The sequence below is a fragment of the Narcine bancroftii genome, chromosome 1 (genome assembly GCF_036971445.1).
Source record: "Narcine bancroftii isolate sNarBan1 chromosome 1, sNarBan1.hap1, whole genome shotgun sequence".
Taxonomy (NCBI): Eukaryota; Metazoa; Chordata; class Chondrichthyes; order Torpediniformes; family Narcinidae; genus Narcine; species Narcine bancroftii.
The window spans coordinates 131,199,545-131,223,829 of NC_091469.1; the positions used below are offsets into that span (position 1 = coordinate 131,199,545).

Sequence of the window (24,285 nt, forward strand, 5' to 3'; positions counted from 1 at the left end):
AGAACAACTACAAAACAAGCAGAGAGATGAAGACATGTAATAAGAGTAAAAATGACCACGATCTATATGTATGTGTGTAAAGGGGTATATATATATATATATATAGTGTGCATACATGAATGTATCCGTATTTAGAGGAAAATATATAGAGTATAGACAAGAATTAATAAGAGAGGGAAATGGAATAGAGGGAATAAGGAGGGAATTAAAAGAGTGACCTTTGTTACATATGAAAATTGAAATCTTTTCTGGGGGGGGACTGGGTGGGGAGGAGGTACGGTCACTGCAAAATCAGCTGACGTTTGCGAGTGAATTCGCAAATCCAAATGGAGAGGGGAGATGTGGTTGTCCGACAAGGGATAAAGGACAACTCAGGAGGGGGAGGGGAGATTGGGGTTAAAGAAGTTTTAAATATTAGAATAGGAAAAATGTTTGATGTTTTAGAAATGTTGTCTTATAAAGTGTTCAAAACAAGAAAGCAGAAATGGATAAGAAGGAAAGGTAATGATGGAGAAACGGAAAGGGAAGATAAACAAAGTATAAAATGGCTACGCTGAACTATATGACTTTAAATATTAACGGAATACATAACCAAATTAAAAGGAAGAAACTGCTAAATTTACTGAAAAAAGAAAAAATTGATATAGCATTTGTGCAAGAAACACATTTAACTGAATTGGAGCACAAGAAATTAAAGAGAGATTGGGTAGGACACGTAACAGCAGCGTCGTATAATTCAAAAGCAAGAGGAGTAGCTATATTAATCAATAAAAATGTACCAATCAAAATAGAAGAGGAAATAATAGATCCAGCAGGGAGATATGTAATGATAAAATGTCAGATATATTCAGAATTTTGGAATTTTCTCAATGTATACTCACCTAATGAAGAAGATCAAAAATTTATGTAAGATAACTTTTTGAAGGTAGCAGACACGCAAGGGAACATATTAATAGGAGGGGATTTCAACCTGAATTTGGATTCAAATATAGACAAAACTGGGAAAAAAATTAACAGAAAGAACAAAGTAACCAAATTTATAATTAAATCGATGGAAGAAATGTAACTTTTGGATATATGGAGGAAACAACACCCAAAGGAAAAGGAATATTCATATTACTCGGCTAGATATAAAACATACTCAAGAATAGACCTATTTTTGTTATCAGCTCGTATGCAAGATAGAGTAAGAAAAACAGAATATAAAGCTAGAATATTATCGGACCATTCACCCTTAATATTGACAATAAAGTTAGAGGACATCCCTCCAAGAATGTATAGATGGAGATTAAACTCCATGTTACTCAAAAGGCAGGATTTTAGAGAATTGATTGAAAGACAAATTAAAATGTATTTTGAAATAAATACGGAATCAGTGAAAGATAAGTTTATACTATGGGATGCAATGAAAGCGTTCATTAGAGGGCAAATAATAAGTTATGTAACCAAGATGAAGAAGGACTATAATCAGGAAACAGAGCAGTTGGAAAGGGAAATAGTAAATATAGAAAAAGAATTAGCAATGAAGGAAGATACAACTAAAAGAAGAGAATTGGCAGATAAAAAAATAAAATATGAAACACTACAAACATATAAGGTGGAGAAGAATATAATGAAGACAAAACAGAAATATTATGAACTAGGTGAAAAAACGCACAAAATTCTAGCATGACAGCTTAAGACAGAACAAGCTAAGAAAATGGTATTGGCATCAAGGAAAAAAGACAAACAAATCACATATAATCCAAAGGAGATCAAGGAAAACTTTAGAGAATTCTATGAACAATTATACCAAACTGAAAACGAAGGGAAAGAAGGGAAAATAGATGAATTTCTAACTAAAATTGAACTACCAAAACTACAAATAGAGGAACAAAATAAATTAACAGAACCATTTGGAATAGTAGAAATACAAGAGATAATAAAAAAATTACCAAATAATAAGACACCAGGAGAGGATGGATTCCCAATAGAATTCTACAAAACATTTAAAGACTTATTAATTCCGCCCCTCCTGGAAGTAATCAACCAGATTGATAAAACACAAAGCTTACCAGATTCATGTAAAACAGCAATAATTACAGTAATACTAAAGCAAGGGAAAGATCCACTCTAACCAGCGTACCTTTACTTAACACAGATTATAAGATAATAGCTAAACTATTAGCAAACAGATTAGCAGAGTATGTACTGAAAATGGTAAATCTAGACCAAACTGGATTTATTAAAAAAAGACGAACAACAGACAATATTTGTAAATTTAGTAACTTAATTCATGCAGTAGAAGGGAGTAAAGCGCCAACAGTAGCAGTTGCTTTAGACGCAGAGAAGGCATTTGACAGAGTAGAATGGAATTATTTATTCAAAGTATTGCAAAAATTCAGCTTACCAGAGAAGTATATTAATTGGATTAAAGCATTATATAAGGGACCATTGGCGAAAGTGACAGTAAATGGATATGTATCAAAGCAATTTAACTTAAGCAGGTCAACACTATCACCTTTATTGTTCGCATTAGCTATAGAACCACTAGCAGAATTGATAAGAACAGAAAATAATATAAAAGGGATAAAAATAAAAATCAAAGAATATAAAATCAGTTTATTTGCGGATGATGTTATAGTATACTTAACAGAGCAGAACTATCAATAAAAGAATTATATAAGAAATTGAAGGAATATGGAGAAGTGTCGGGTTACAAGATCAACGTAAATAAAAGTGAAGCAATGCCTATGAATAATGCGGATTTCTCAAAATTTAAGAAGGAATCACCATTTAGATGGCAAATGCAAGCAATAAGATACCTAGGTATACAAATAAACAAAAATCTCGGCCAACTATATAAACTCAATTATTATCCACTAATGAAAAAATTACAGGACGATTTAGAGCATTGGAAAGATTTACCACTAACACTAATAGGAAGGATAAACTGTATTAAAATGAACATTTTTCCAAGGATATTATACCTATTTCAGGCATTGCCAATACACCTGACAGAGAAATTCTTCAAGGAGTTAAAGAAAATAATAAGGAAATTTTTATGGAAAGGGGGGAAACTGAGGATAGCACTAGATAAATTAACAGAATGGTATAAACAAGGAGGCTTACAACTACCAAACTTTAAAAATTATTATAGAGCCGCACAATTAAGATACCTATCAGATTTTTATCAAACAAGGGAAAAGCCAGATTGGACCAGATTAGAATTAGATAAAATAGGGGAAAAGATACCTGAACACATATTATATAAATGGGATGAAAAATTGGTACAACATAGAAGTTCTCCAGTATTACATCATCTACTCAATATTTGGAAGAAGATTCATGTAGAAAGAAATAAAACAAATTATCAATTACCAAAACTAATATTGACGCAAAACAGGTTACTCCCTTTTACAATAGATAACCATTCCTTAAGAGAATAGGAGAAAAAAGGGATCAAAAGAATAGAAAATTGTTTTTCAGGAAATAGATTATTATCCTTTGAACAAATGAAAGATAAATACAATATAACTCAAGATACAGTGCTGGCATATTACCAATTGAGATCCTATTTGAAGGACAAATTAGGAAGCAGTCTGAGTTTACCAGAGGGAAGTAACTTTGAATATGTGATTACAGATACAATGATAATCAAAAGATTTATAACAAATATGTATATTAAACTGCAAGAAAAGGAGAATGAGGAAACAAATGGTAAAACTAAACAAAAATGGGAACAAGATTTAAATATAAAGATAAAAAAGGAAACATGGGAGAAGTTATGTTCTGGAACGATGAGAAATACAATAAATACGAGGTTACGTAAGATACAATATAACTAGATACACAGGCTATACATTACACCTCAAAAGTTAAATAAATGGGACCCAACAGTATCTGATAGATGTTTTCGATGTAAAAAAGAAATGGGAACAACAATTCATGCAATCTGGACATGTGAGAAAGTAAAAAAATTTTGGGAAGATCTAAACCAAATATTAAATAAAATTACAGAAAACAATATACCAAAGAATCCAGAGATCTTTCTCCTAAGTAACATAAAAAAACAAAGAATTTGGAATTGATTTGGAGGATGCACAAAAAAGATTTGTTAAGATAGCTCTAGCCGTAGCAAAAAAATGTATTATGTCAACCTGGAAATCGGAAGATAATTTGAAAATACAAAAATGGTATATAGAAATGAATAAATGTATTCCATTAGAAAAAATAACATATAGTTTAAGAAATAATATTGAATTATTTGAACAAATATGGGAGCCTTACATGAAACACAATAGCGAAAACCTACCGGGGACATTCACTACCTAAATTAACGAAAGGAGAAGGAAATGAAAAGAATTGACTCAGTGGAATTTCTTGTTTATTTTTATTGAATGACAACATTGTTTGACTGGTTTAATGTATCCTAGATTTTGTACTTTAAATGGACGGGAGGGGGGAGGTAGGGAGGGTGGGATGGGAGGAGGGGGGGGGAGAAAATGGCACTGTATATATTTGAAAAGGAAAAAGTATGTATCATGGTTAATGTGGTTCATGGTGTGAAAAATAAAAAATTTAAAAAATAAAAAAAAGAGTGTGAGTACCAAAGTGGAGATTCCTGCTGCTCACCTGCTGTCCAAATGAAATTTCCTGGGACTGTTGGGGGAGCCCGGTAAACCAATTCTGCAGAGGACATAGCTAGATCTTCCTTCAGTGCAGTATGGATACCTAAAAGTAACAAGGTGGTTCATCTATCCAATCTGGTTCCTTAAGACATGCCATGAGAGCCGTTTCATATAATGGTGAAAACGTTCCACTAAGCTATTGGACTGGGGATGATAAGCCATCGATCGATGCAGTTGAATGCCCAACAACTATGCGATAGTAGACCATAGCCTGGATATAAACTGAGTTCCATTGTCTGAGAAGATGTACATGGGTAGTCCAAAACATGCTATCCAATTGGCGATGAGGGTTCTTGCACAAACTGAGGCGGAGGTGTCGGAAAGTGGGACAACCTCTGGCCTGTCAATTATTGTGAAGAGGTGAGCAGCACTCTTGGACAGGGGAGGGTAACAGGCTGACAATAGCCATGTGGATATGATCCAACATGTGCTGCGTAGGTGCAAATATCAGTAGGTGGGCTTTGGTGAAGCACTGAATTTTTGAGGTCTGGCACTGGATGTGTGTCTTTGTCCAAGCGCTGACTTGCTTGCACAGACCATGTCACATGAATTTGCCTGCCATGAGCCTTATTGTCGGCCTAATTGAAGGATGAGCCAAACTGTGTATGGCATCAAACACCTAGAGTCACCACGCAGCAGGTACAATGGGCCTCGGTTGGCCAGTGGAAATGTCACAAAGTAGGGAGACATTTGCTGGACCAAAACATGTCCTCCAATTTCAGTCCTGATTAGAGCAGTGCGATACGTGGCCATCTCTTCATCTTCCTGCTAAGCTGCTGCCAAAGCCATGTCTTCTATACCGGGAGCAGGGGAATGGAGGGAAGGATAGCATGTTGGTGACTAGATTGTTTTTCCCAGTTGTAAACTCTGAAATGTAGGAGAGTTGTTGTTGTTGTTCTGCCGACTATGGATCTGACATCTTGGCTAAGACGAAAGTCAACGGCTTATGATCTGTGTAGACCGTGAACCCTCTGCCCTCTGGATCAAATAGCAAAAATGCTATATGGCCAAGTAGAGGGAAAGGAGCTCCCTGTCAAAAGCACTGTACTTTTGCTCAGGTGGTCTCAAATGATGACTAAAGAAAGCTAGGGGTTTCCAGGTGCTGTTGACGAGCTGCTCCAGGATTTCGCCTGACGGATCCACTGTCAGAGCTGTTGGCACATCAACCCTCGGGTGCCTGAGCATAATGGCTCTTGTTAGTGCTCCTTTGGCAGTCTTGAATGCAGTCATGGACTCGTCATTCCATTTCAGTTCCTTGGGATATCTGGACAAGATTTTGAAAGTAGCTGCATAACTTTGGCTGCAGCTGGCACGAAAGGAAGGTAAAAGTTGATCATGCCAACAAACTCCTACAGGCCTTTAGTGGTAGAAGGTCTTGGAAATTTGCAAATAGCCTTGACCTTGGAAGATAGTGGAATTGCTCCGTGGCTGAGGAAATCAATTGATTTGAGCCCAAACTGGCATTTGGCCAGGTTGATTGCTAATCTGTAGTCATCTAGCTACTGAGATGGTTTTTTTTTGGAAAATTTTATTTTTCATTTGCATCAATACATACATATAATTCTTCATATAGCAATACAATGTAATAAAAATGATATGTAATTTTTTTTTCTTTTTATCCCCCTCCCTCCCCCAAAGGAAAAAATCACCTGAATTTATTTATCAATCACGATTCATATATTCCTAACATATTATTCTATCCTGTATATATTAATTGGGAGGAATGGGTGTTCTGGACGAGGTGGATGTACTCTTACTGATGAAATCATATTAAAATTCTCAGGTTGATTCCTTAAATTATAAAATCTTTTCCAATGGTAGACAATTTTGAATTTCCATATGCCATCTATCCAACCTTATAAAATTATCTGATTTCCATGTTACTGCCATACATTTTCGTGCCACTGTTGATATTTGTCTAACTTCAATTTAGTGTCAATGTCATATAAATCACCAAGCAAAAATATTCTGGGATATTTTGGTGTCTGTATGTTCATAATTTGTCTCAATAATATATTAAAGTTTTACCAAAATTTTTCCACAAGACCAAACTGCATGTAATAAGGTTCCTGTTTCTTTGTTACATCTGAAACATTTGTCAGAACAATTAGCCGCTGAGATAGTTGATAGAGATGGGCCCAGTGCTGCTGCTGTGAGTGGCTGGCGATCAGGATCTCGTCCAAATAAACAAATTTTGAAGTCAGGCCTCAAATAACTGTGTCCATTAGGCATTGAAAGGTCTGGGCCACCTTTTTCTAAACCGAAAGGCATATGGAGGAATTCAAATAGCCCAAATGGAGTAATCAAGACAGTCTCAGGAATGTCATCTGGGTAAACTTGGATCTGATGGTACCTGTGCACCAGGTCAATTTTAGAGAAAATCTTAGCACTGTGAAGGATCGCAGAGAAATCCTGTATTTGGGGAACCCGGTAGCGATCTACCGTAGTGATGTCGTTCAGATGCCTATAGTCCCCACAAGGTTTCCATTCTGCAGATGCCTTAGGTACCATATGCAGCGGTGATGCCCAAGGGCTGTCAGAGCAGCGAACGGTCCCCATTTCCTCCATGTGTCAGGATTCGCCTTTATCCAGAGGTAGCCTGCGCACTTGGGCATGCAGGGGACGTTCATGAGTCTGAATGTGGTGCTACACTACATGTTTCAGTTGAGGCATCAAGAACAGCAGAGTAATAATGGTGGGGAATTCCTCTAGGATTCTGGTGTAGTCATTATCCAAGAGCGTCACTGAGTTGAGGCGAGATGCGGGCAATGTCATGAGGTGCAAGACGAGGCACTCAAAGATCATCGACTTAACTAGGCGGTGACCTTTGAGATCTGCTAGAAGGGAGTGTGCTTGCAAAAAATCAGCTCTCGGGAGTGACTGATACATCAGCAATGGTGAAGGACCAGCTGAACTGTGAGGAGCCAAAATTGTGGAATTTTACGTGACCCATACATAACATCCAGATGCTGCTGTTGTTGGCAGCTGTGAGAGGAGGTCCTTTCTTTCCAGAACATGTGTCTGGGCCGGAGGAGGAAAGCACGCTAACCTCCACTCCAGTGTTGACCAAGAACCAACCATTTGAGTGTCGATCCCAGAGGAGGAGGAGGAGGTTATTCTTGTGGCCAGCCGTCATAGCTGGCCTCAGCGTTTCCAGGATGTGTGCAAGGAGGACAGCAGCAGCAGGCTGCAGTTCCCCACCTCTAATGGTAATAACACCACTGCTCTGTGTGCATTGCGTCTGGTCGAGTCTAACTCTGCATCACTATCCGGAGTGGGCATGGTTAGTGCCCTTTGCCGAGGCACCACTACACGCCCAACCAAAAGTCTGCCATACTTAGCGTACCACAACTCATCAGCACAGGCTGCTAAGTGACAGGAAATGTTAAAGTCTTCATCTGCAAGCAGCAAACGGATGCTCAAGGAAAAAGTTGCTCAAAAAGCAGACAGGGCTTGTGTCCATCCATGAGCACCAGCATCTCTTTCATTAGTTCAGAAGGATTGCAGTTACCCAGGCCCTCCATTTGAAGAAGTCATGCTGTATCGGGAAAGGCTGAAAATATGAACGAGGAGGACTTTGATGGCTTCATACCCATTATTGGCTGGAGGCTGGCGTAAGAAATCAACAATACGCCCCGCGGTGGCTTGGTCCAGTGATGCAATGACATAGAAGTACTTTGTTGCTTCAGCAGTAATCTGGCATAGATGGAACTGGGCCGCAGCCTGCTCAAACCAGACCTGTGGCTGAGGTCCAAAATACTAAAAGTTTGAGTACAACGGAATTCTGCGCATCCATAGTGAGGTCCAAGATGTCATTTGGATCATCAGGGTCACCAATGTAGTGAGTGGTGCAGTGAATAAAACATAACAAAAGTTGTCTGTGAGCTGATTCAATAGAACTATTTAATGGAATCTTCACAGGAGTTTAAATAATGCTATCACAATCACCTGGCCTCTGAAGTCACGCGCCTCCCAGAGTTTTTTGTGCCCCCCAGCCACCAGGAACTCCTGGTCCTGCAGAGGCCTACAACTATGGACACTGGTTTGATAATGGAGTGGCATGGTTTGCCACACTGTTATGTTTAGAGTTGAAATTTAATGCAGTTGGTTGGTGTATCCATTAACATGGTTAAGGTTTTGAGATTTTAGAATGAGTCATGCATACAAACCAAGTGTTCTTTGGTACTGTAGGTTTAGGTTTCACAGAATACTCCTCTTGCTCAAATTCCTCTTTCCCCCAAATCCACCAAGATTATTCGCCAATACCCTTGGCAGCTTACCCACCCTCATTAAACCACATGTCAAATCCCTTGGTGTGATATTCGATTCCACCTTCAAGTTTGACAAACAAGTCAATGCAGTATTAAAAGTTAGCTTTTTCCAGCTTCACACTATTGACATAATCAAATCATTCCTGTCACTGAAAGTTGTCCACACCCTCATTTTCTCATGTTAGAGTACTCTAACTTTACATGGGAATTAGTCAGTCATCATTATCCTGTCTGCAAATGGTTCAAAATGTGGCTGGCAGTAAGGCTCCTGACAGGAGCCAAGAAAAGGGACCACATCACCCCTATTTTCGCCTACCTTCACTGGTTGCTAGTACAGCTCAGGATAGATTTTAAAGTTCTCCATCGATGAACTAGCCCCCTCCTACATCACAGATCTCCTAATGCCCTACTCCACTTCAAGACCCCTCAGATGAGCCAACTTGGGGCACTTGGTTGTTCAGTGCTCAAATCACAAACTCAGAAGAGATTGTGCCTGTTACGATAGTTGTCAGAAATAAAACTTCTCACACATGAGTCTCTTTAAAACTGATGACACGACAAGCTTTATTTACAAGTCTGCAGAGTTGGACTCAACTGGCTTCTCACCAGTTAAGCCCTGATACATACAGTGCATTGATTTTTATACCCTTATTGTTTGCCCTTCCCCTTCTTATTAATACTGTTTTAATTGGTTAGTATTGCAAAAGCATTCTAAGTACAACTGCATTTTTAATTATCACGTTCGTTACGTACGCTGCGAACTCTACATACACTAAATTCTGTTTCTCACCCTTCTGATCAATTTTTTGTCTCCTGCATGTCTCTCACTATGACCATGAAAAGATATGTTTTAAAAAAACATATCCAGCTGAACCTTTTGTCCTTGGCTGCTAGTAAGCTCCCTGTCCGTTCTGGCTTCCCTTTTTATGATTAATCATCACATTTTAACTTAAGCCATTTTAACCTAAATTCTCTATATATAACAATAGTGGCCCCCAAACTGTGGAACAATATTCCTCTATCCATCAAATCAGCCCCTTCCTTTAACTCTTAAATCCAGGTTGAAGTTGTATTTTTACTTGCAAATGTTTGGAAGTGATTGTTGATTGTTACCATGTTGTGTGTACAATTCTAAACTATGGGTACCTGTTTTATACTACGCTTTAAATAGCTGCTTAAGTTAAGATGTAATTTATGATCTGTACAGCATTTTAGTCAACATGAGTTGTTTTAAATGTGCTATTTAAATAAACTAAACAAAACAAATATTTTAATTGGGGTTTGGTCCACTCCAATGAAGTACCTTTTTATTGCTACCTTGCCCTATAATGTTCTTGTCCCATCTACAGTATGTGCTGAGTGAACATACACAGGACAAGGGTCCTGGATTTGTTATGAAATTCTAAGCAGCTTGACAAATGTGCTGCATTAATTTTAAATAATTTGCACTAGCTTGCATTGTATGGAAATGGTGTAGAGTTAATTATTTACTTCAAAAAAAATCATATACCTTAAAATATTTAAAAACAATGTTTACTCTTGACTACCAGCACTCGTACTAAATACTACCATTATTGGAAAGTTAGGAATCCTTAAACCAACCTGTACAAAATGAAGCCAATATTGTTGTACAATTTTTTTGAAAACTTGTGTGGTATTCTGTGGTGTAGTGAACAGTAATATTGACACCTGCTAGTCTGAAGGTTAATAAGACCTTGTCAGATTTGTAGTACAGTGGCTTGATTTGATTGGACCATGTGTCTCTAGACCATCTTTGGCTTAGCTGTCGACAGGATCATGTGCTTTCCAGGCGTGCTCATAAATCCATTCTCATTGGTCTCTCAATCTACTATTCAGAACATAAGAAACAGGAGTAGGCCAATCGGCCCCTTAAGCCTATTCAGTGCTTAATGTGGCATTTAATTTTTTTTTAATGTAACTACTGTAAATGTGTTTGAATGAGATGCATTCTCTTTGATTAAAAAGGGTGCATGCAGATTGTTGTTTCTAAGTTCATTATTATACCATTGTACAGGAAGATGAAGAAAACACAAAATATGAGAAATTTAACATGGGAGGAGTGACCGCTGGCTCTACAATTGTAAAATGTCTGGGTGGGTTATGGCGCAGTGGGGAGGTGTCGGGGTAGTGCTTCCAGGGTCGTTTTATACGCCGAATCTACGTCGAGTTTTTTTTTTAGTTGAATTTAAGGTCTTATTTTTGTATCTGGTGTATAAGTCAACTCCTGATTTTTGAGAGCTTTTTGAGGGTTTCAAGACTTGTACTCAGAAACATACGGTAATTATTCCGCATTTTTCTCTATCTCAACTTCCCATTCTCATCTTTCAGCAGTTATAAAATGACACAGAATTTACGACACAAGCAGGCAACTTGACCATCATGTCGATGTTAATATTCCACTTGGAGCTCCTCTCACTGTAGTTGCCTCTTCCCAAATTTCCAACCACCATCCTTCTGTTTTGGTATTCCTAATAAATACAAGTATAGAATCGTATAAAGCTGTTGGAAGGCAGATTTATTGTAATGTAAAAATCTGATAAATCTGCTCCCTTGGAATTTGGTGGTGCTGAACAAGTTGATTTTCTTGGACAGTTGGATGTTACTCCAACACATTTCTAATTCTCTTATTTGGATATACCCTGTATATAAAATTTTCCAGCGAACCGTGCTAGTTTAAAAGGATCACAGGAAAAAAGGTCCCTTTTTTACATATAAAAAAAACTGTGTGGGAATTGGCTCCCAATGTGTTTAATGGGAGTGCAGGAAATAGGGCTCAGTTAAAGGCAGTGTAGAAATGGAATTCTTGAACCAGATGCTGAACTGTTGGATTTCAGAACAAATCAGAGAGCAGATTATTAAAGCTCTTCTGTAATTGCATGCTATACTGGTTAAGAAAGAATGTTAAATGTAGGAATATGCAAGTGGAAGGCATTGATGTTGATATTACAGTTTTAAAAATGCTTTTATTAATACCTACATTAGCATAATATAGTATAGTGGTTTAGGTTGTCATACTCTTTTGTCTCTTCTCTTTGGCTTGGCTTCGCGGACGAAGATTTACGGAGGGGGTAAAAGTCCACGTCAGCTGCAGGCTCGATTGTGGCTGACAAGTCCGATGCGGGACAGGCAGACACGGTTGCAGCGGCTGCAGGGGAAAATTAGTTGGTTGGGGTTGGGTGTTGGGTTTTTCCTCCTTTGTCTTTTGTCAGTGAGGTGGGCTCTGCGGTCTTCTTCAAAGGAGGTTGCTGCCCGCCGAACTGTACACAAAATAAAAAAATGAAAAGTTAGTGACATTGTAAATGAAATAACCGATCACAGCAGCTTGTAAGTTGGGGAAAGCAATGATGCAAAGAGCAAACACCCATATGTTATTAGCCCTTGTCCTGTAGGTCTTATTTCAATTCACAATTGTCAAGTTTCAATTTAAACTTTTTAAAGTTTTAATCTTTTCTAGAAGCACTCAGAAGTTTTCTTAGAATTGCTGCTTATTCCCTTGCTCTAAGATTAGTTAAATAGAATACGAGTTGGCCCTTCCATGTGGAACCACGTGAAATGGATAATGTCATGATAATGTAATCCAGACTGTTGCTTAAAATAAAACAGAATATGATGTTCATTGAGAGAATACATTGATGTCATCAGGGCAGCAGCATCTTGATTCTTTTTTCCCATTAGGATAGAACTGGAAGTGCCTGTATTCCTTTTTTTAAAAAAAATGGAAGGAGTGCAAAACTGAACAATTGTGCAAGGCTTGGCACAAAATAAGATTTAAGCAGGGATAGAAACAGCAGAATTTTAGATGCACTGAAGGTTGTGAATGTTGAATATGATGGCAATAAAATCAGAGGATGAGATTTCAAGTTGAGAATCAATAGAAGCTGTCGTAACTGGCTGCAACTAACTGCATGTGCCTCATGCACAATCCCATTTGCCAGTTTTTCAAAGCTTAGAGACTTGTCCCTTAACATTAATGTTATTGTTTTTGAATCTGATTTTTTTTTTAGAAAAGATGTAATCTCATTTTCTGAGAAAATGCATCAACTTTCTTCGTGGTATCAGTTTCTTTTCACTGTGCTATATTTTGTACCTTAAAGCCATTTTATTTCAATTATTTAATCTCTTATTTTTATTGTACTTGCATCAATATTAAACATTATTCACTATGTGCTGTCTCATTTCTCAAGTTCCTATGTTGCTTTATTTTGTCTGTGTGATACAAATATTTTCCTCTCTTTTCCCTCTTCATTCAGTCCAACTTTTGCTTAGTTATGAGCAAACTATTTCTAATGCTTTGGTTTTATTTTTAACCCCAAAGCATTTGAACACATTGTAAACAATCTGCATTTCTCTTCTACCAATATTTCATGCACAACTACTTATTTTCTCAAGTGCTTCATCCAATTTCTCATCCACTTTATGACTGCTACCTTTAATTTTCTGTCCTGACTGCTATTATGCCAAATGCTTTGCATGGATCCAATTTTTAATTATTCATTTGTAGTTACTTCATAAATAGTGCACCTACTATTTGGTACAATAATGCATGCTTGTATTCCATGTTTACGGAGCTGTCTCATTTTTTTCCTCTTGCAGTAAGTCATCTCATTTACAACAGATATCAGGCTTAAAATCCTATCTTGTTCATTAGGAATTATTGGCAGATTGTGCTGCATATCCTCTGTGTGAATAAAATCTTTGAGCTTTTAAATTATGACAATTTTCAAACTAGTAACAATAACTCATTCTACAAATCATTCTGTTTCATTCAAAGTTAATTAATTGCATTGCAGCTATCTTCTATGAATTTGTCTTTGAAGTCTACCAGGGAAGTATAGCTCACATTTTTAGTCTGTCCTCGGGTTTCATATTCCGGAATGCCTGCATACGCTATTTTAGGCAGCAGTTCTTCCTTTGGCTTGTGCTTAGCTAGTTATTTCCATTTGACGCCAAAATATCTGGCAGCGGGCATGAATGCTTGTAACAAATACCTTCAGATTCTGTGATTCCAACTCTTGATGCTGCATATGCTTTAGAATTTTTAAAAAGTCGTACAATTAGTACTAAATTCTTAAATATTTGTTACTTAAATTGTCAATCAATAGATTTCTGAGAACAGCAGTGTGGAGCAGTGGTTTTCAATCTTTTTTATTCCACTCACATACCACCTTAAGTAATCCCTTACTAACCACAGAATTTTCAAAAAATTGAAAGGGTTCACCTAGATGTTGCTGAGACTGGAGCACTTGAGTTGTAGGAGAGGTTGAATAGGCTGGGTCTTTATTCCCAAGGGTGAAGGAGGCTGAGAGGTGACCTATATAAAACTATGAGGGGCATGAATAAAGTGAATGCTCACTGTCTTTTTCCCATAGTGGATAATTCCAGAGCTAACGGGCATGGGTTTAAAGTGAGGAGAGATTTTTTAAAGGGACGCTGAATGCAATCTTTTCACTCAGAAGTTAGTCTGCATCTATTACAAGCAGCTAGAAGAAGTTGTGTGATGTTTTGAAGTTATTTGGATGAATTTATGGATGGCAAAGGTTTAGAAGGATATGGAGGAAATGGGATTAGCTCAGAATGCCAATTGGTCACCATGGACAAGTTTGGTCAAAGAGATTGTTCCGTATTCCATGACTTGATGACACTGATTATATGGATGTATTGATCACATCAAAACCTGTTGCATGACAGTTTATATTAAGTTAGTAATAATTGTAGTTTATACAGGTGATTTACAAATTCTTGCAAGAAAATGGACTTCTATGAGAAATGGTAATCTATTTTTCATGTCTAGTTCATACTTCAAACATACTTGGCTGTAAAGCACTCTAAGGTCGTGTGTTTCATGACCACTCTAAAAGGTCGTGACCACTCTAAGGTCGTGACCACTCTAAGGTCGTGACCACTCTAAGGTCGTGACCACTCTAAGGTCGTGACCACTCTAAGGTCGTGACCACTCTAAGGTCATGTGTTTCATTTATTCAATTTTTGGACATTGTAATTGAGACGTAGCTGATGCTTTTGCCAGCTTAAAAAATACTTCCCAGTTTCCAGTGGAGTCTCTTACAGGTGAAGTATATTAACTCAACATTTGTTTCTAACTTTGTTTACAAATGTTTATATTCATAATTTCATTTGTTTTCTGTTCTCTAAACGAAAAAGATTTCAATTAAAGTTGGTTCTCTTTCTGAAAACTGCAGGCTTTTCTGAAGAGATTGGAGGCAGTGAAACCAACTGTTGGTCTAAAACGTTCTACACAGCTGTTTGATTACCAGCGACAGATGTCATTTATGGAGTCTCGTTCTCAACAAAGCAGGTCTTCAGCAAGAGGGAGCATGTCAAGTTAGTATATTTAAACTATTCCTTGCATATATAAAGATATGTACCAGTGTAAAATTAATTATAGTGGCATTGATTTATTTTCCACCATTGGTTTCAGGAGGACTCCACTTTCTAAGGACTAAAAGGTTTTTTTGATTTGTTTGAGAATTTTGTACATTTTTTTTTCTGTTTGTGGCTCTTTGTAGTTCTTCTATTCACCATGACATGAACTTTTATATTTTGGCTTCATATGTATCCAATTTTTTTTTTAAGCTGTATGTTGTCTCTTCCCTCCTTAGTGATACATGCATAAATTCCTGAGCACATTTACTTATTTAATGCTTCCCAAAGCTCTACCATTATTTTTCCCCCTAGCAGATTTGCTCATTTTGCTCTGGATAGCCTCTTTCATTGTATGGAAGACTCACGTGAACAAAGTCTAGTACCCTAGTCATTGTCTGCTTTTCCAGTTCTGTATTGATCATTTAACAATTGCTATTGGTTAACATTCAGGCATATTTAAACTATTAGGCAGTGTGCTAAATTTAATATGGTTTTTCTCCTTTCTGTTGTTGGAAATAGAACACTCACCTCCGCACACTAGAGAAATACACTACCTTTCAGATTCTATCTAATTTGTATATCCCAAACGATATGAAATTTAAAATCCTTCACTGCTTTTCATACATGTTTATTTTCTCATCCTTCATTCATATGTAATCATTAGGAGCCCCTTTTCCACTGGCTTCCCAGTTAATTGGCCATACAGTGTTTCTGGGATAGGAAGACATTTGTGCTGCTTCCACTGGACCACCTTTAACTGGGATACTGACTGCTTTTCCTCTGAACACACTCATCCCCGGGCTTCGGAGTGTTCTACCTTCATCTGGAAATGGGTGACTTCCTGCTGTCCTTTTTTCCACTGGTTTAATCACCATGCCAACATCAGCTGATGCCGGGGATATGAGTAGGGGGATAGAGCCCCTGGTGTGAAATGATGTCATTTTGTGTTGGTGCGCTGACTGTTTTCTTTTTCCACTGGACCCTGACCCAGTTGATTCCCCATTAATTCCTGGAAAAGGGGCTTCTGCAGTTCTTTCCACTATTTGAATTGATTTTTTAAAATCATTATTTAATTCTCCTCATGACGTTTCCATCGTCTCTTTCCTTTTTTTATTCCCTGACTTCATTCAGATCATTCTATATTTGATAAATAAAATTATTTCTCTCCTTCTGATATTTTTCCTATTTTTCTCTGGATACATTTAGTTTTCAGTCATAAGCTTGCTGTCATTGTCTCTGTCATGGCTACCACATCAGGATTGCCAGGATTTGTGTTTGTTGTGCCTTCACTTTGTTTTGTACATTCATCATTAAAGTTGGGCTAACCTGTCCTGTTCTAATATTTCAATCACATGTCTGTTTCTGCCTAATTATTTTGTTTTCTTTAGAATTCTCTTTATCTGCACCTCATAACCTGTTCTTTTCTGGTACCTACAGTGTCTATTAGTCTATGGTCTTCCATGTGTTAATATACTTGTGTTTGCACTCTTCATGGGTTCCATTCAATTCATAATCCTATCCCACATGAGATGCGACCTATTCCAGCAATACAGCTCCTTTCCTGTTTCAGTTGTGGTGCTAGTGTCCCATGAATCCCAAGTGTATGGACACTTTTTCAATAAATCAAAAGATCAGAACTACTGAATAAATTATAACTAAGCATTGCCACGGTATGAAAATATACAGATTTGGGGGAACCAACTCCAATGCTTCCTAGTCATTGGTAGCACACGGATACAATATGATTGCAAGGGAATTTGGATACATTACTAACTGACTCAGATCAGAATCTAGTCAACCAGTAATTGCCTTTGCAGTGGTGTTTGCCCCAGATTTCAAGGAATGCCATTTGAACTCCCCATTCCCACACAAACCTGACTATCCTTGGTCTTTTCCATTGCCAGGCTGAGGCCTGACAAGAAAACTAGAGGACCTCATTCTGCCTGGGGATATGCAACTTAATGCTAAGGATTAGACCTAATGTCAGCATACAGGATGGAGATTGAAAACTTGACTGAATGGTGCACCAACAACAACCTTGCACTCACTGTCACCAAAACCAAGAAGCTGAGTGTTGACCAGGAAAGGAATGCCAGAGGTGTACAATCTGAAGTGATCATTGAGGGATCAGAGGTGGAGAAAGTGAGCACATTTAAGTTCTTAGGCGTCACTATCTTGGAGGATCTTTCCTGCAGCCAATACACCATTGGCATCGTGAAGCAAGGATGTCCTTGGGAAACCCTGGCCTCTACTTCCTCAGGAAACCCTGGCAAATCTCTACAGAGATGTGGTGTAAAGTGTGTTGACTGGCTCCATCATGGTCTTGTATGGGAACAGCAATACCCCTGAGCATAAAGCCCTCCGAAAGGAGGTGGACACAGCCCAGGACATCACAGACAAAACCCTCTCCATTATTGAGAACATCTACAGGGAATGCTGCCGTCAGAGAGCAGCAGCAATCATCAAAGACCCACATCACCCAGCACACACTCTGTTCTCACTGCTGTCATCAGGAAAAAGTATAGGTGCCACAAGACTCGCACTACCAGGTTCAGGAACAGCTGCTACCCCTCCACCATCAGATTTATCAACGACAAACTCAGAGACTCATTTAAGGACTCTTACTTGTGCACTTAATTGATTTTCTTTTTGTTATCTCCGCATTGCAAAGTCAATTTGTTTATATAATGTTTACAGTTCTTTGTTTACATGTTTTATGCTGTGTACAGTATTTTTTGCATTACTAATTAGTGGTAAATGCCACGCCTGGAGTTGTATGTGATGTGATGTATGCACTCTGACCATAAATCTGAAATCTAAGGATGATGAATTTTCCTTTCTCAGATAATCTTACTCTTTTGATCCACCCCTAATCTTCAATTATTTGACCCATTTCCCATACTTGCTTTCCAGCTTCTAACCTTTCCCCCCCACCCCCCAATCATTCATTTTGTCCCCTTCTGATTCTATCCACCTCCTGACCTACTACGCACGCATTTTCCCCCACTGGCTCCACTCCCCCCATCCCCTGCAAAAATCTTGTTCCATCTATCTTGTGCCACTTCCCAGTTGTTCCATTATCACCTTATTAGTTTCCAGCACTGGTAGGCTTTACATCATCTCTTTTCACCTTCCAGCAGCTGTCCCCACCTTCATCTGTTCTCCTCACACTTGATCCCATGGGCTGCTCTTTTTTTTCTTTTGTCTTCTATATTTCATCTGACTTGGCCTCCCAACTCCACCTCTCCCACAGTTCCATTTGTCTGTCACATCACCCCTCCTCAATCCATATGTATTGTTTATCTGTAGTGTGTGTTTTGCACTGACGACCAGAGAGCATTGTTTCAATAGATAATAGGTGCAAGAGTAGGCCATTCAGCCCTTTGAGCCAACACCACCATACCCTGTGATCATGGCTGATCATCCATAATCAGTACCCCTTTCCTTTCTTCTCCCATATCCCTTCACTCCATTATCTTTAAGAGCTCTATCTAACTCTTTCTTGAAAGCATCTAGGGAGTTGGCATCCACTGTATTCCACAGATCCACAACTCTGTGGGTGAAAAAGCATTTCCTCACTCCATTCTAAATGGCCTACTCCTTATTTTTAAACTATGGCCTCTGGTTCTAGACTCCTCCAACATCAGGAATCTGTTTTCTGCCTCTAGCGTGTCAAATCCCTCAATATTGTATGTTTCAATCAGATCCTCTTTCATCCTTCTAATTTCCAGTGTCTGCAAGCCCAGAAGCTCCAATCTTTCAACATATGATAATCTCACCGTCCTGGGAACCAACCTCGTGAACCTATGCTGCACTCCATCAATAGCAAAAATGTCCTTCCTCAAATTTGGAAACCAAAACTGTACACAATATTCTAGGTGTGGTCTCAACAGGGCCCTGAACAACTGCAGAAGGACCTCTCTGCTCCTATACTCAACTCCCCTTGTTAAGAAGCCCAACATGCCTTTAGCTTTCTTCACTGCCTGCTTACTTTTGGTGACTGATGAACAAGGATACCTAGATCTCATTATACTTGCCCTTTTTCTAACTTGACACCATTCAGATAGTAATCTGCCTTCCTGTTCTTGCCACCAAAATAGATAACCTCACATTTAACCACATTAAACTGCCTCTGCCATGCATTTGCCCACTCACCCAATCCGTCCAAGTCACCCTACATTCTCATAACATCCTCCTCTTATTTCACACTGCCATCCAGCTTTGTATCATCTGCAAATATGATAATGTTAATTTCAATCCCTTCATCTAAATTATTAATGTACATTGTAAATAGCTGCAGTCTCAGCACCGAGCTTTGCGGTACCCCACTAGTCACAGCCTGCTATTCTGAAAGGGACTCTTTAATCCCTATCCTTTGTTGTTTCTTGTCTGCCAACCAATTGTCTATCCATGTCAGTACCCTACCCCCAATACCATGTGCTCTAATTTTGCCCACCAATCTCCTATGTGGGACCTTAACAAAGGCTTTCTGAAAGTCCAGGTACGCTACATCAACTGGCTCTCCTTTGTCCATTTTCATAGTTACACATCCACAAAAAACTCCAGAAGATTAGTCAAGCATGATTTTCTCTTTGTAAATCCATGCTGACTCAGACCTATCCTGTTACTGTTATCCAAATGTACTGCTATTTCATCTTTTGTAATTGGCTCCAGGTTGTACTGTGCAATCACAGCATAAACTTGACTATTGGCCCCTGTCTAACTCCCTCTTCTCTCTCCCCTCTCAGTCATGACGCAGAGTATTAATCTGAAATGTTCCTTCCCTCATCTCCACCTCCTCCCACCCCAAACCATGATGCCGCTTGATCTGCTAAGTTCCTCCTGCTCTTTTTGCTCTATATTCCAGTATCTGCAGTATATTATCTTGAGCTTTCCAGATATTTTGCATCCATTAACAAAAATAAGTGTTCAGAGCATAAAATATACCAAAGAAATATATTATATTTTAGTAATAATCTTTCATTATCTTTGCATCCTACTTCCTACATTTTAGGACTCAGTTCAAGATCATCTGTTCACAGGAATATTCATCCATTGTCTAATTAAAGTGCCCAAGATTCAGTTAAGCTACTCATCCGAGCAACCTGGAGAAATATTAGACTGGACTTGTTGCTACTATTGAAATGGCATGTATTCTGTTACAGCTGTGTATTTGAGTCCATTCTTAAACTGTATTTTAAACTAAAGCATTGTTTCTGTTAAACCATATGCTTTAGAAATGTGTATTGCGGTATATCTCTGAATGTTTTGTATAGTGATTGATCTTGAACTTTTTTTGCAATTGAACAGTAATCTGAATAAATTAGTCTGTTTTTAATAGTGTGAAATTTACAATTATTTGAAAGTATTGCAGTACAGCATTGCACTATGTGATATTGAACCTTTTTAAATTGATTTAAAAATGTCAGGAAATTGCAATTTTTTGGTTTGGAACAGATGAATTTGTACTGACATTTTGGAGGAATTGTTTTAAACTGGTAATGTCGTGGCTACAGTCAGCAATGTCCTTGATGTCCAGCTGGTGCATCTCTTCATAGAACATGCTGTCCTTTTTAAAGAATCTATCTGCCAAACTTGTGCACTGACCTGTATAAGCACTGCACTCTTCTGTCAACAATGAGATTAAGATCAGTGTGTGAAGAGAAAGTGCAGTTCAAGATGCGAATGTGCAATTGAAGAAAAATGAACATTCATTCATTTTTATTTCCTGGGATATGGATGAAACCTCAAAACCCAATGTTTAGTGCTGAAGGGGTTGTTTATAACAGCATTCGCTTCTGACATTGAATGTTGTATTCAAAGTTGGTTGATCAGGTTAGGGCCGGGTCCAATAATCACCAGTGCATTCCATGGCCAACTATACCATTAATAAATTTAGCTAAAGCTACAAACCTAGTATCAAATGTTTGAAGGTGCCATCTCCTGTTGAGATCGTTTATTTGTTCAGATGGACATTAAACTTGTCTGTTTGTGTAATTAAATATCTTGTAACAATTGGATATTTGATGTTAAAACATATAGCCTTGATTATTAATTTAACCAAAAAAAAAAAAAAAAAGAATTTCAAGATTTATTTTTCAGTTTCTTTCATGGTGACATGAAATTCAAAAGTGCTTCACAGATGGTGATTAATCGCTTTGCAAAATCGAATCTAATCAAAACCAGCAGACAATTTGAGTGCATCAGTATTACATTATTAATTGTTGGATTAAACAGAATCATTTGTAATTATATACAGTATCAACACCAAATGTTGATCGTATTCTAATTGCTGAACATTAATAAATGCATTATAATGTCCCTTGGAGATTTTAAACACAAAACTTTCTTGCTGCCTTCCATGGAATCTCTATATCTAAGACAAAGATGTTGAAATAGTGCATCAAAATTAATGCATTATTTAAGGCGATCTAATTCATCAGTAATTCCTCATCAAAGAGTATGCTTCTTAATATTTACACAGAGAGTAGGAATGCATTCCCAGCAGTAGTGGTGGAGGCTGGTACAGTAGGGACATTTATAATTCTTAGATCCTTGAATGCAATAAAAATAGAGGACTGAGAGTGTGAGGTTGGCAAGGTTTAAATTATTGAGTAGATTTATATCGGTTGGCCAAATATTGTGGGCTGAAGGGCCTGTAAAGTTTTATGTTCTGTTAGCAAATAATTAATTTGATAAGATTCCTCACCAGCACTAATTAAGAGTTAACATTTTGTAAATTACTGGAAAAATAAAGTGCTCTGACAGTAATAAATCTTTGGCAGTCTTCCCTTCAACATCAACGAAAGAAAACTTCACATGAGCTGCTTCCAGCAGCTATGTCATCCATTTTATCCATGTGGGTTACTTGAGCCCAGAAACGATGGGATCTCTGACAGTGTCAGTACATGAGTAATATTGTGCAGTTTTAACAATTAGCCTATTGATAGAGCAAGACTGTTAAAGAGAGAAAAGTAAAGCTAAAGATAATTCCTATCTAGCTACAAACTTTGCAGTACACCAAGGTGCAGAACAAACTTGGCATTATTTATGGGAAGCTAAGGGATATAATCAACATTTTGGGCCTCCCTTTCATCTTTGCATCCTACAGACACTGCATGACCTGCTGAGTTTCTCCTGTACTTTTGTGTATTGCACTACAATCATAGGGTCTGCAGACTTTCCTGTTTAAATAGCTGCAAACATGGTTTCTTTGTAGTAAGAGATATTGGAAGATTTTGGAAGGCCGGAAAAACAGATGAAAATAACTTCTAAGACTGGGGTAGACCTTGGTCAATTACTTTTTTAAAAAAAATCAAGATATTGAGAGAAAAGAGCTGATATTTTTTACTTCTTAAAAAATTCAATATAATTTTCACTTGTAGTATACTGTCTTAACTGGATGGTACAGTCAATTGTGCCATATTAAGATATTCGGAAGAGGAAATAATATTCATGAAGTTCAGTAATTTACCCACTTTCATAAAATAGGGCATTTTCCAGATATCTTGCTTTAATATTGTATTTTTTCTTTCCAGTGTTGAGCTGAATGAAACTTCAAAATGAAACCAAAGTTTCCTCAGAAAGTGATGTTGATTTTATTCTTTCCAATAATATTTGTATCTGGCTATCCTTTCTTGTATTAGATTTTGTTTGTGTCTGCTTATTTGCTGAATTAATATTCATCTTTGTTAATATTCTCTGTTTATCAGTTTTCTTAGTTGTTGTGAGGGTTGCAACAAAGACAAAAAGTTTGTTTGTTTGTTGGAATTTTATCTTGGTGCCTTGTGCTCTTAAGTTATTAATGTAATTGTACATTTAGGAATAAAATACTCATGATTTCAAGTACAAAATTGGGGCAAAAAAAACTTGTGCACAAGTATTTTCGATTCATAACCACTTAATGAGATAAATATTTGTAAGACAACATTTTGACCCCAAGATAAAAAATGATTTGAGCACTCTGTAAAGTGAACTAGTTATTGTAAAGATTTAGCTAAGGCATGGTCTAGTTTAGCTTGTTTATAAAAGGATTTCCATGATTTCCCTGTTCTGCTCAGCTCTAGTCATTTTTATTCCAATCCTTCCCTCAATAACTTTCCCAACAAAACCTGGATGAATCAGAGTCTGGGCTTCAATTTTATTCAGTTTGCACAGCCTTTTTTTGGATGAAGAATTTTTCAGATTTTCAATAAATTTGTGAAAAATTCTTCCTGATGTCACTCATGCCTGCCATAGCTCTAATATCAAATTTGTTTCCTGTTTTACTTCATTTCCTTTTGGAATGTAGGAGTGTCAGTGATCGTGTTCAATTTTTAAATATACTTGAGCCATCTTCTTGATCTGCAGCAATCTTTTGAGTAAAAATTCTTCCACAATGCTCTTTGGTAAGAAGTTTCAGGGTTTACACCATGTCATTGAACAAGCAGTAATGTGTTTGAGTCAGGCTGGTTTGCAATTCGATGGTTTTCAATGGCCTTTCGACCTGGATGGTGTAAGTTTATGGATTTGGGAGATCCTATTGGAGTTATCTGGATGTGTAACAATACTTGTAGATGAAACGCACTGGACATGGTGGGATGGGAGTGCAAGGAATGAATGTTACCTCTAATTCTCAACTCGGGAATGCACTATTTTTATCTATTTTTAAGTCTTGTTACCAGTTTGATAATGCTATACTCTCCCAATATTTGGAACCTACTTCCCAAACTGAACACCGTACTCCAGATGTACTTGCCTATCTATTTCTGATCAAGATCAACCTGTATTGTTTTAGACAAGTTATTTAATGTTAATACTTGGATGTCATTAAAAGTGGAATATAAATACTCATTAAAAATAAATTGCTGCTTTCTATTTTTATTTAAATGTAATTCTTTATTGTATTCATGTTATAAAATTTTAAATAAAGTCTTTAAAAAAAAATAAATTGCTGCCATTAA

At 37.5% G+C, this 24,285-nt stretch overlaps 1 protein-coding gene across 4 annotated transcripts in view; it reads left to right on the forward strand.

Annotated features, from left to right (window-relative positions):
* cfap97 (cilia and flagella associated protein 97) overlaps window positions 1-24,199 on the forward strand; it is a 42,102-nt gene extending 17,903 nt beyond the window's left edge. For 2 of the 4 annotated variants that reach the window (XM_069939753.1, XM_069939773.1), the window contains exons 3-4: window positions 15,160-15,301; window positions 20,358-20,572. In XM_069939753.1, coding sequence (XP_069795854.1) covers window positions 15,160-15,301; window positions 20,358-20,410 — 195 coding nt within the window. In that variant the 3' untranslated portion in view covers window positions 20,411-20,572. Of the gene's footprint in view, window positions 1-15,159; window positions 15,302-20,357; window positions 20,573-22,881 lie in introns of those variants that run through there. The other 2 variants (XR_011358041.1, XM_069939765.1) reach the window with 2 other exon arrangements.
* Window positions 24,200-24,285: the final 86 nt, after the last annotated feature.